Source organism: Bos taurus, chromosome 10, assembly GCF_002263795.3.
Source record: "Bos taurus isolate L1 Dominette 01449 registration number 42190680 breed Hereford chromosome 10, ARS-UCD2.0, whole genome shotgun sequence".
In the NCBI taxonomy this organism is placed as follows: Eukaryota; Metazoa; Chordata; class Mammalia; order Artiodactyla; family Bovidae; genus Bos; species Bos taurus.
Window position 1 is genome coordinate 26,314,484 of NC_037337.1, and position 12,238 is coordinate 26,326,721.

The 12,238-nt window shown below is 46.0% G+C and overlaps 1 protein-coding gene across 1 annotated transcript; it reads right to left on the reverse strand.

The window, feature by feature from the left end:
• Positions 1-5,160: 5,160 nt before the first annotated feature.
• LOC783267 (ribonuclease 7) lies at positions 5,161-6,822 on the reverse strand. The gene has a single exon (XM_015473107.3). The coding sequence runs from the start codon at positions 5,911-5,913 to the stop codon at positions 5,407-5,409; it is 507 nt and encodes a 168-aa protein (XP_015328593.1). The 5' UTR covers positions 5,914-6,822; the 3' UTR covers positions 5,161-5,406.
• Positions 6,823-12,238: the final 5,416 nt, after the last annotated feature.

The window sequence follows — 12,238 nt, forward strand, 5'->3', positions numbered from 1 at the left end:
CCCGTGTCTTGTGGGATCTTAGTTCCCTGACCAAGAATGGAACCTTGACTCTTGGCAGTGAAAGGACAAAGTCCTAACCATTGGTCCACCAGGGAATTCTGGAACCCCTTTCTTTCCCAGTTTGGGCTGCTGGCTGTATGAGGGTGGGATGGACAGGAAGAGACAGGGGAAGTCCTGTAAAATGGGGATCATCAACAGGGACCTGCACAGCCTTGAAAGCTTTTTACCTTTCTGCAGTTGATTTGTCTTGAGAGGTGAAGTGTTGGGGTGTCAGCAGGAGGTGGAAATTAGGAGAAGACTGTACAGCCCCCGGGCAAGGGGCTGCTCAGTAAAGGTTGATAAATGCAAAGCTTTGTGACAGGCTCGATGGGCCACTTGGGCTGTTTGACTCCTCGGGAACTCCCAAATTACCTCCATCCACGGTGACCTCTGTCTCCATGGAGTTGGCTTCAGAGGACCCAGAATCCAGAGCCCCACTCCTGAAGCAGAGCCAGGAAAACTGTATAAGCTGGGAGAGGGGCAAGTGCCCTACCCGAAAGGAGAGTGTGGGGGTGTGGGTGGGCCTGGCCACAGCCTCTCTAAGGAGGTTCCTTGGGGCCCGGGGCCCAGTGGTGTGGTAAAGTAGTTCTAACCTTCCTGGGCTGCCTCTGAACTTAAGGGGATTTCAGGGGTTAATTTCCAAGCATTCTGTGAAGGGGACAAACATGGACTTCCCTTCACTTTCTCACTTGGGCCTGGGATCAGCCAGTCGCTGATGTGGCTTCATGATGTGATGTGGTCTCAGGAGCCTGCCTTGAACACACCACCCTCACAAGCATGAAGCCTGGGGCCCTGGATAGTTCAGTCATGTTTGGTGACAGGAAGAGTGTGGATATTGCAAAGAGTGGTAGGAACCCTGACACTACACAGTCCCTTCTCCAGGAGGACAAGCTCAGGATCCCAAGGGCTTGGGTATGTCAGTCATATTCAAACTTTTCGAGGCTCAAGACACCATCCACTTGCTTCTCATTTGCCTACAACTGGATTTCCTCGGCAACATCATCCCCTTTACACTCAGGCTTATCATCAGTCTTCTTGGAGAGATATCAGAGTGTCAGGAACTCTATACCTCTATTCAGAAAAAAAAAAAAAAAAAAAAAAAAATCCATGTATATCCACTCTGGTCAAATGAAGTTGCTTAATACAAAGATCAAAGTCTTATTCTGTGTTTGGAAATAAGGCTTAATTCAGTTTTACTGGGTTTTAGATGGTTTTGGATTCTTAAGGAGGAAGGTAAAAGAAGAGAAAAGCCAGGAGCTTCTGCATAGAGATGTGGAAGAGATAAGCAGGGGAGGTAGCTCAGAGAGGGAGGCTGAGATCTGGAGGAAGGAACTTTTATGAGGAAATTGTATTCCTGTCCCTCCTATGCCCCTAAATATTCTCCTTTTGCTTAAATGTTTGAGAATCAACTCTTAAGCATTCATGTCCAAACACTTTCAGTGTCTGAGTCCGAATGGAGGGAAGGGAAAGGAAAAGTTCCCAGAGGATGAGATCTTAAGCTGGAGATCCCTGACACCTACTCCCTGCCTGCATCCTCTTGCCCAGTTCTCCACTCTGACCTATCATAGGCCAGTGTTAGAGCTGGGGAAGAGACCTAGTTTAGGAACAAGAATAGCTCTTTGCATAAATCCCACAGACTCATTTTCCAATTCTTCCCCCCACCCCCTGCCTTGTCATGCTGCCATGAAAAAATGGGTTAAGGGAGAGAAGTATGAGGAACAAACCAGGAATCTACACCCCTAAGTTTTCTGAGGATAGTTCAGTTCAGTTCAGTTCAGTCACTCAGTAATGTCCGACTCTTTGCAACCCCATGAATTGCAGCATGCCAGGTCTCCCTGTCCATCACCAACTCCCGGAGTTCACTCAGACTCACATCCATCGAGTCAGTGATGCCATCCAGCCATCTCATCCTCTGTCATCCCCTTCTCCTCCTGCCCTCAATCCCTCCCAGCATCAGAGTCTTTTCCAATGAGTCAACTCTTCGCATGAGGTGGGCAAAGTACTGGAGTTTCAGCTTTAGCATCATTCCTTCCAAAGAAATCCCAGGGCTGATCTCCTTCAGAATGGACTGGTTGGATCTTCTTGCAGTCCAGGGGACTCTCAAGAGTCTTCTCCAACACCACAGTTCAAGAGCATCAATTCTTCGGCACTCAGCTTTCTTCACAGTCCAACTCTCACATCTATACATGACCATTGGAAAAACAATAGCCTTGACTAGATGGACCTTTGTTGGCAAAGTAATGTCTCTGCTTTTCAATATGCTATCTAGGTTGGTCATAACTTTTCTTCCAAGGAATAAGCGTCTTTTAATCTCATGGCTGCAGTCACCATCTGCAGTGATTTTGGAGCCCAAAAACAATAAAGTCTGACACTGTTTCCACTGTTTCCCCATCTATTTCCCATGAAGTGGTGGGACCAGATGCCATGATCTTCGTTTTCTGAATGTTGAGTTTTAAGCCAACTTTTTCACTCTCCACTTTCACTTTCATCAAGAGGCTTTGAGTTCCTCTTCACTTTCTGCCATAAAGGTGGTGTCATCTGCATATCTGAGGTTATTGATATTTCTCCCGGCAATCTTGATTCCAGCTTCTGCTTCTTCCAGCCCAGAATTTCTCATGATGTACTCTGCATATAAGTTAAATAAGCAGGGTGACAATATACAGCCTTGACGTACTCCTTTTCCTATTTGGAATCAATCTGTTGTTCCATGTCCAGTTCTAACTGTTGCTTCCTGACCTGCATACAAATTTTTCAAGAGGCAGATCAGGTGGTCTGGTATTCCCATCTCTTGAAGAATTTTCCACAGTTTACTGTGATCCACACAGTCAAAGGCTTTGGCATAGTCAATAAGGCAGAAATAGATGTTTTGCTGGAACTCTCTTGCTTTTTCCATGATCCAGCAGATGTTGGCAATTTGGTCTCTGGTTCCTCTGCCTTTTCTAAAACCAGCTTGAACATCAGGAAGTTCATGGTTCACGTATTGCTGAAGCCTGGCTTGGAGAATTTTGAGCATTACTTTACTAGCATGTGAGATGAGTGTAATTGTGTGGTAGTTTGAGCATTCTTTGGCATTGCCTTTCTTTGGCATTGGAATAAAAACTGACCTTTTCCAGTCCTGTGGCCACTGCTGAGTTTTCCAAATTTGCTGGCATATTGAGTGCAGCACTTTGACAGCATCATCTTTCAGGATTTGAAATAGCTCAACTGGAATTCCATCACCTCCACTAGCTTTGTTCGTAGTGATGCTTTCTAAGGCCCACTTGACTTCACATTCCAGGATATCTGGCTCTAGGTCAGTGATCACACCATCGTGATTATCTGGGTCGTGAAGATCTTTTTTGTACAGTTCTTCTGTGTATTCTTGCCATCTCTTCTTAATATCTTCTGCTTCTGTTAGGTTCATACCATTTCTGTCCTTTATCGAGCCCATCTTTGCATGAAACGTTCCCTTGGTATCTCTAATTTTCTTGAAGAGATCTCTAGTCTTTCCCATTCTGTTGTTTCCCTCTATTTCTTTGCATTGATCACTGAGGAAGGCTTTCTTATCTCGCTATTCTTTGGAACTCCACATTCAGATGCTTATCTCTTTCCTTTTCTCCTTTGCTTTTCCCTTCTCTTCTTTTCACAGCTATTTGTAAGGCCTCCCCAGACAACCATTTTGCTTTTTTGCATTTCTCTTCCATAGGGATGGTCTTGATCCCTGTCTCCTGTACAATTTCATGAACCTCAGTCCATAATTCATCAGGCACTCTATCTATGAGATCTAGGCCCTTAAATCTATTTCTCACTTCCACTGTATAATCATAAGGGATTTGATTTAGGTCATACCTGAATGGTCTAGTGGTTTTCCCTACTTTCTTCAATTTCAGTCTGAATTTGGCAATAAGGAGTTCATCATCTGAGCCACAGTCAGCTCCTGGTCTTGTTTTTGCTAACTGTATAGAGCTTCTCCATCTTTGGCTGCAAAGAATATAATCAGTCTGATTTTGGTGTTGACCATCTGGTGATGTCCATGTGTAGAGTCTTCTCTTGTGTTGTTGGAAGAGGGTGTTTGCTATGACCAGTGCATTTTCTTGGCAAAACTCTATTAGCCTTTGCCCTGCTTCATTCCGTATTCCAAGGCCAAATTTGTCCGTTACTCCAGATGTTTCTTGACTTCCTACTTTTGCATTCCAGTCCCCTATAGTGAAAAGGACATCTTTTTTGGGTGTTAGTTCTAAAAGGTCTTGTAGGTCTTCATAGAACCGTTCAACTTCAGCTTCTTCAGCGTTACTGGTTGGGGCATAGACTTGGATTACTGTGATATTGAATGGTTTGCCTTGGAAACGAACAGAGGTCATTCTATCATTTTTGAGATTGCATCCAAGTACTGCATTTCAAACTCTTTTGTTGACCATGATGGCCACTCCATTTCTTCTGAGGGATTCCTGCCGCAGTAGTAGATATAATGGTCATCTGAGTTAAATTCATCCATTCCAGTCCATTTGAGTTCGCTGATTCCTAGAATGTTGACGTTCACTCTTGCCATCTCTTGTCCGACCACTTCCAATTTGCCTTGATTCATGGACCTGACATTCCAGGTTCCTATGCAATATTGCTCTTTACAGCATCGGATCTTGCTTCTATCACCAGTCACATCCACAGCTGGGTATTCTTTTTGCTTTGGCTCCATCGCTTCATGCTTTCTGGAGTTATTTCTCCACTGATCTCCAGTAGCATATTGGGCACCTACTGACCTGGGGAGTTCCTCTTTAAGTATCATATCATTTTGCCTTTTCATACTGTTCATGGGGTTCCCAAGGCAAGAATACTGAAGTGGTTTGCCATTCCCTTCTCCAGTGGACCACATTCTATCAGACCTCTCCACCATGACCCACCCATTTTGGGTGGCCCCACGGGCATGGCTTAGTTTCATTGAGTTAGACAAGGCTGTGGTCCTAGTGTGATTAGACTGACTAGTTTTCTGTGAGTATGGTTTCAGTGTGTCTGCCCTCTGATGCCCTCTTGCAACACCTACCGTCTTACTTGGGTTTCTCTTACCTTGGGCGTGGGGTATCTCTTCACGGCTGCTCCAGCAAAGCGCAGCCGCTGCTCCTTACCTTGGACGAGGGGTATCTCCTCACCGCTGTCCCTTCTGATCTTGAGCGACTGAACAGAACTGAAGTTTTTTGAGGATGAGATTCCAGTAAAACAGAAACAAAAATTTGAGAGATCACCATCTTTCTGGAGCTTAGACTATTAAGGTATCACCTGAACTCCCCAGACCCCCATCCTCTCAGAAAAACCTGAGCTAGCAAGGGCCCCAAGAGATATCACAAGAGAACAAGCTGAGCAGAGGAGGAGTGGTCCAGAGGCCTGGAGAGGGAGTTACGGCAGGACCCAAGGCCAAGGAAAGATAAAAATATTAAGGACCTTGTCCAGATGGACAGGAACCAGCTTGAATTTCTTAGAGTACTTTTTCTCAGGAGGCTCACAGGCCACAATATAAGAAGCATTCCTTTCCTCCTCATTGTACCTGCAGTCTGGGTATTTCTCTGAGGTGAGCTTACACTCAATCAGGGATACAGGCATCTGGCTCTGGTGGAAGTTATTACGGCCATTCTTGCAGGCTATGTTGGGCATCTGACAACTGGTGGTCACACTGGAGAAGGACTCATGCAGGAAGGTTTTGAGGTCTTTGCAGCGTTTGGAGAACTTGTTGATTTTGTGCATCGCGGCACTGCAGCCTTGAGGACTGGGCTGCACGTGCTGAGTTTCAAACCACTGAGCTGGGGTCATGTTCCCAGGCCTGGCACTGACTGCGTCCTCGGCCACCCACAGCCCCAGCAGCAGGAGCAGCAGCAGAGGGCAAAATCCTGCTCTGGCTGGCACCATCTCTCTTAGGGGGCACAGTTAGAAGGGAGGACTGGGGTCTCTGGGGATAGAGAGCAGGAGGTGAAAATTAGCCCTCCTGAACCTGCTCCTTCCAGCTGATCACCGTCTCCCTCCCCCTCCATCTCCTTCCTCCTTCTGCCTGTGTCTTTCTCTTTCTGTCTTCTCCGTGTGCCCACAGCTGCTATGACTCCACCCCATACACCTAGCGCTCTGTTCCTCTCCTTCATTCATTCTGTCCCTTATGCCTCCCACTCCTTGCTCCATCTCTTCTCTCTCTGTGTCCTTCTCTCTGTGTCCCTGAGTCCCTGTGTCCCTATTTGTTTCTCTGTCTTATCCACTCCATGACTCCATCCCCATCTCCTCCAGAGCCCCATTTTGTGCCCCCAGCCCCCAGCATCTCTCTCCTCTCTCCCGTGTGTGTCTTCATCCCTCCACATTGAGTCCCTTTGTCCACCTTGTCACTCACCTGAGGGTATACTTATCTGAGTAGAACCCATCCCTTCCCTGTCTTCTCTCCCCACCCACTGCAGGCCTCACCTCCTCAACAAGTCCTTGTGCTGTGGTGCCTGCTCAATCGCACACACCTCCCCTCTGCTGGGACTCAGATCTCTGAGGGCCTCTTCTTACTACGAACTTCTTAAGAGCTGGCCTGACCTGTGGTGCTTCTATTTGCGGGCCTGGATCAGGAAGTATATCAGTTCAGTTCAGTTGCTCAGTTGTCTCCGACTCTTTGCAACCCCGTGGACTGCAGCATGCCAGGCCTCCCTGTCCATCACCAACTCCCAGAGTTTACTCAAACTCATGTCCATTGAGTCGGTGATGCCATCCAACCATCTCATCCTCTGTCATCCCTTTCTCCTTCTGCCTTTAATCTTTCCCAGCATCAGAGTTTTTTCAAATGAGTCCGTTCTTTGCATCAGGTGGCCAAAGTATTGGAGTTTCAGCTTCAGCATCAGTCCTTCCAATGAATATTCAGGACTGATCTCCTTTAGGATAGACTGGTTGGATCTCCTTGCAGTCTAAGGGACTCTCAAGAGTCTTCTCCAACACCACAGTTCAAAAGCATCAATTCTTCAGTGCTCGGCTTTCTTCACAGTCCAACTCTCACATCCATACATGACCACTGGAAAAACCATAGCTTTGACTAGACTGACCTTTGTTGGCAAAGTAATGTCTCTGCTTTTTAATATGCTGTCTAGGTTGCTCATAACTGTTCTTCCAAGGAGTAAGCGTCTTTTAATTTCATGGCTGTAGTCACCATTTACAGTGATTTTGGAGCCCCCCAAAATAAAGTCTGTCACTGTTTCCATTGCTTACCCATCTATTTGCCATGAAGTGATGGGACAGGATGCCATGATCTTAGTTCTCTGAATGTTGAGTTTGGAGCCAACTTTTTCATTCTCCTCTTCCACTTTCATCAAAAGGCTCTTTAGTTCTTCACTTTCTGCCATAGGGTGGTGTCATCTGCATATCTGAGGTTATTGATATTTCTCCTGGCAATCTCGATTTCAGCTCGTGCTTATCCAGCCAGTGTTTCTCATGATGTACTCTGCATATAATTTAAATAAGCATATAAGTTAAATGCAGTACTTGGATGCGATCTCCAAAATGACAGAATGATCTCTGTTCTTTTTCAAGCCAAACCATTCAATATCAGAGTAATCCATGTCTATGCCCTGACCAGTAATGCTGAAGAAGCTGAAGTTGAATGGTTATATGAAGACCTACAAGACCTTCTAGAACTAACACCCAAAAAGATGTCTTTTTCATTATAGGGGACTGGGATGCAAGGGTAGGAAGTCAAGAAATACTTGGAGTAACAGGCAAATTTGGCCTTGGAGTACAGAATGAAGCAGGGCAAAGGCTAATAGAGTTTTGCCAAGAGAACACACTGATCAGAGCAAGCACCTTCTTCCAACAACAGAAGAGAAGACTCCACACATGGACATCACCAGATGGTCGACACTGAAATCAGATTGATTGTATGCCAGGGTCCTGCCCCGGCTGATCCAGGGTATTCGAAGGAGAGACGGCATAGGCGAGGATCAGGATACAATAGCTTCAATTAGATATTAATTAAAGATATAAAGAGTAATAGGATGAGGATAGCTCAGTAGGAAAATTCAGTGGAGAAAAGAGGCTGAGTGGCTTGGTTTACGCGGGAGACCAATAAAACTTCAAGACAAGAAGTTTGCACCACTTACGTAGGCCACAGGCATCCTTCCGTTCTCCCGAAGGAGAGGAGACACTGAGGCCTCCCCGGTCGGATCTTAGAAGCCCAGGCACAATTAGTAAGCATGGTGGGTTCCGCACTCCAGATGGAGATTCAGCCAGAGTGGGAGAGAGAGCGACATGGGGAGACCAGTATTTCGAGAAACTGATCCCAATTCTTTATTTTCCATGGTCTACTTTTATACACTGAGATGTTATGCAAAAGTCACGCGGGGTCAGCAGTCCTGACTTTTATCAAAGTCAGGTGCTTCATACAAATGTATACAGAGGTCTTAGGGGTGTTACATCATCTTCTGGCCAGGGGGGCCTGCTGACAATTTACGACCCTCTCCTTGTGACAGCGGTCAGTCAATCAGGACACTTATTTCTCCAGGGCTGATTATTCTCAAAACAGACGCCACCCAAATAAAGTTACATTCCTACAGGGTGAGGGTGTAGTGGGTTTTAGTTAAGGAAAGAATTTACTTAGCCTAAGGTCTAACGTGATTAATATCAAAGGTTAATACTTATTCCTTCTATATATTCATTAGTGTGTGTAAGGGCAGGGGATATGGAGACTTAGCAACAAACATTGGCTCAACAAATGAAAAACCCTTCACCAACACAATTTCTAATTAGCCCACTATACTTATACTTATAGTTTTCTAACCTCTCTAAAGAACCTGTTTTTAGAGGGTTTAAAGCATCTCGTGCCTCTCACGGTTGGGAGGCTGTGAGCAATCACATGTGGCCCGATGAGCCTGTCAGGCAGGCTAGAGAACCTTCAGAGGAGTTTGTAGGTTAAAACACTCTTGTCACACCCAAGAGTTTTTATTGACTGGAGCTCTAGGTTAACTCCTTCTCCGAAAGAGGTGGTGGGGGACAGCCCCCCGTAAAGTCAGAGGTGTAGGTAAGAGCACAAAGTAGTAAAGTAGGCAGGCTCTGGTTATGGGGGTAGACGCTCGAGGATTTCCAGGGGGACGCCTGAGGCTCGATCCTGCCTTTGCGTATATCGAGCCTCCTTCCTCATGACCTTTGTCACGGGCGGAGTACCTCACTCTGGCCCCCAACAATTGTATTCTTGGCAGCCAAAGATGGAGAAGCTCTATACAGTCAGCAAAAACAAGACCAGGAGCTGACTGTGGCTCAGATGATGAACTCCTTATTGTCAAATTCAGACTGAAATTGAAGAAAGTAGGGAAAACCACTAGACCATTCAGGTATGACCTAAATCAGATCCCTTATGATTATACAGAGGAAGTGAGAAATAGATTGTAGGGACTAGATCTGATAGACAGAGTGCCTGAAGAACTATGGACAGAGGTTCATGACAGTGTACAGGAGGCAGGGATCAAGACCATCCCCAAGAAAAAGAAATGCGAAAAGGCAAAACAGCTGTCTGAGGAGGCCTTACAAATACTGTGAAAAGAAGAGAAACTAAAGGCAAAGGAGAAAAGGAAAGCTATACCCATTTGAATGCAGAGTTCCAAAGAATAGCAAGGAGAGATAAGAAAGCCTTCCTCAGTGATCAATGCAAAGAAATAGAGAAAAACAACAAAATGGGAAAGACTAGAGATCTCTTCAAGAAAAATACAGATACCAAGGGAACATTTCATGCAAAGATGGGCACAATAAAGGACAGAAATGGTATGGACCTAACAGAAGCAGAAGATATTAAGAAGAGGTGGGAGGAATACACAGAAGAACTATGCAAAAAAGATCTTCACAACCCAGATAATCACAATGGTGTGATTCCTCACCTAGAGCCAGACATCCTGGAATGTGAAGTCAAGTGGGCCTTAGGAAGCATCACTACGAACAAAGCTAGTGGAGATGATGGAATTCCAATTGAGCTATTTCAAATCCTGAAAGATGATGCTGTGAAAGTGCTGCACTCAATATGTCAGCAAATTTGGAAAACTCAGCAGTGGCCACAGGACTGGAAAAGGTCAGTTTTCATTCCAATCCCAAAGAAAGGCAAAGCCAAAAATGCTCAAACTACTGCAAAATTGCACTCATCTCACACGCTAGCAAAATAATGCTCAAAATTCTCCAAGCCAGGCTTCAACAGTACATGAACCGTGAACTTCCAGATATTCAAGCTGGATTTAGAAAAGGCAGAGGAACCAAAGATCAAGTTGCCAGCATCTGTTCATTGGATCATTGAAAAAGCAAGAGAGTTCCAGAAAAACATTTACTTCCTCTTTATTGACTATGCCAAAGCCTTTCACGGTGTGGATTACAGCAAATTGTGGAAAATTCTTAAAGAGATGGGAATACCAGACCACCTGACCTGCCTCCTGAGAAATCTGTATGCAAGTCAGGAAGGAACAGTTAGAACTGGACATGGAACAACAGACTGACTCCAAATTGGGAAAAGAGTACATCAAGGCTGTGTATTGTCACTCTGCTTATTTAAGAGAGATAGAATGAGGTAAAACATAAAACAGTTGAGTTTGCGGCAGAACCAACTCAAGGATTAAGAGGGATTAAGGATTAGCCCTGAGAAGTGAAACGCCCATGTTGAGGAGGTATTGGGGGTGACAACACTGGCTGGATCGGATTGCAATGGGAGAAGGCATCAGGACTGTTTAATTCAAGGCTCAAAGCAAGTCAGCCAGTAGGTCAAGAGGCTGAACTGAGTGACCCCATGAAAGACCCCACTTAAGTAAATGTGAGGCTTATCCCCTGCTTGATAAGGCTGAATCTCTTCACCTTAGATTCCGGCATGTCTTCCATATCCACGTGACTTGTCTCTTGATAATAGCCTCCACCTAAATAATATCTCCCACCACAGGGCACAACAGGAAGAGCTGGAAGGGGGAAATCCAAGGTTAGAAAAAGGGTATTATTTCACAATGAGAGACTGTAGCTGTTTTGGAGTCCATTCCAGTTCCCCACCCACGGCACAGGCTTTGCTCAGGCATCCTAGGCAATGTTTGACCTTGCTTTAAGAAGAAACAGGGCTGGGAGCTGGAGTGAGAAAGGACATGTGGAGAATGTGTGTGTCCTTGGGCTGAGGAAATAGTGATAAGGTGGAGGCTAGGATGTGGAGTTGAAAGATGGGAGCCCAGCTCTGTGTGCACTGGTGTCCAGACTGTTGACCGCACCTGTAGGTCACATGGGAGTCAGAGCCACCCTCTGGGAAAGGGCAGCCTGTGCTCAGGTGTTGGAACCCCTCCTCACTTTTATCTTTTGACTGCAACTCGTGTCTTATGGGATCTTAGTTCCCTGAGCAAGAATGGAACCTTGACTCTTGGTAGTTAAAGGACAGAGTCCTAACCATTGGTCCACCAGGGAATTCTGAGAACCCTTTTCTTTCCCAGTTTGGGCTGCTGGCTGTATGAGGGTGGGATGGACAGAAAGAGACATGGGAAGCCTGGTAAAATGGGGATAATCAACAGGGAGCTGCAGAGCCTCTAAAGCTTTTTACCTTTTTGCAGTTGATTTGTCTTGAGAGGTGAAGTGTTGGGGTGTCAGCAGGAGGTGGAAATTAGGAGAAGATTGAACAATGTTTCCCTGGGGAAGGAGCTGCTCAGTAAATGTCAATAAATGCAAAGTTTTGTGACAGGCTAGATGGGCCACTTGGGCTGTTTGACTCCTAGGGAACTCCCAAATTATCTCCATCCACGGTGACCTCTGTCTCCATGGAGTTGGCTTCAGAGGACCCAGAATCCAGAGCCCCACTCCTGAAGCAGAGCCAGGAAAACTGTATAAGCTGGGAGAGGGGCAAGTGCCCTACCCGAAAGGAGAGTGTGGGGGTGTGGGTGGGCCTGGCCACAGCCTCTCTAAGGAGGTTCCTTGGGACCTGGAGCCCAGTGGTGTGGTAAAGTAGTTCTAACCTTCCTGGGCTGCCTCTGAATTTAAGGGGATTTCAGGGGTTAATTTCCAAGCATTCTGTGAAGGGGACAAATGTGCACTTCCTTTCACTTTCCCATCCAGGCCTAGGATCAGCTAGTTACTGATGTGGTCTTGGGAGCCTTCCTTGAACACTCAAGTTGGTCCTCCCATCACCCCTCAGGAGAATGCAGACCAGGGAAATGGATAGCTCAGTCATGCTTGGTGACAGGATCCCCGAGCTTGGAATCCCAAGGGCTTGAGTATGTCAGTCGCG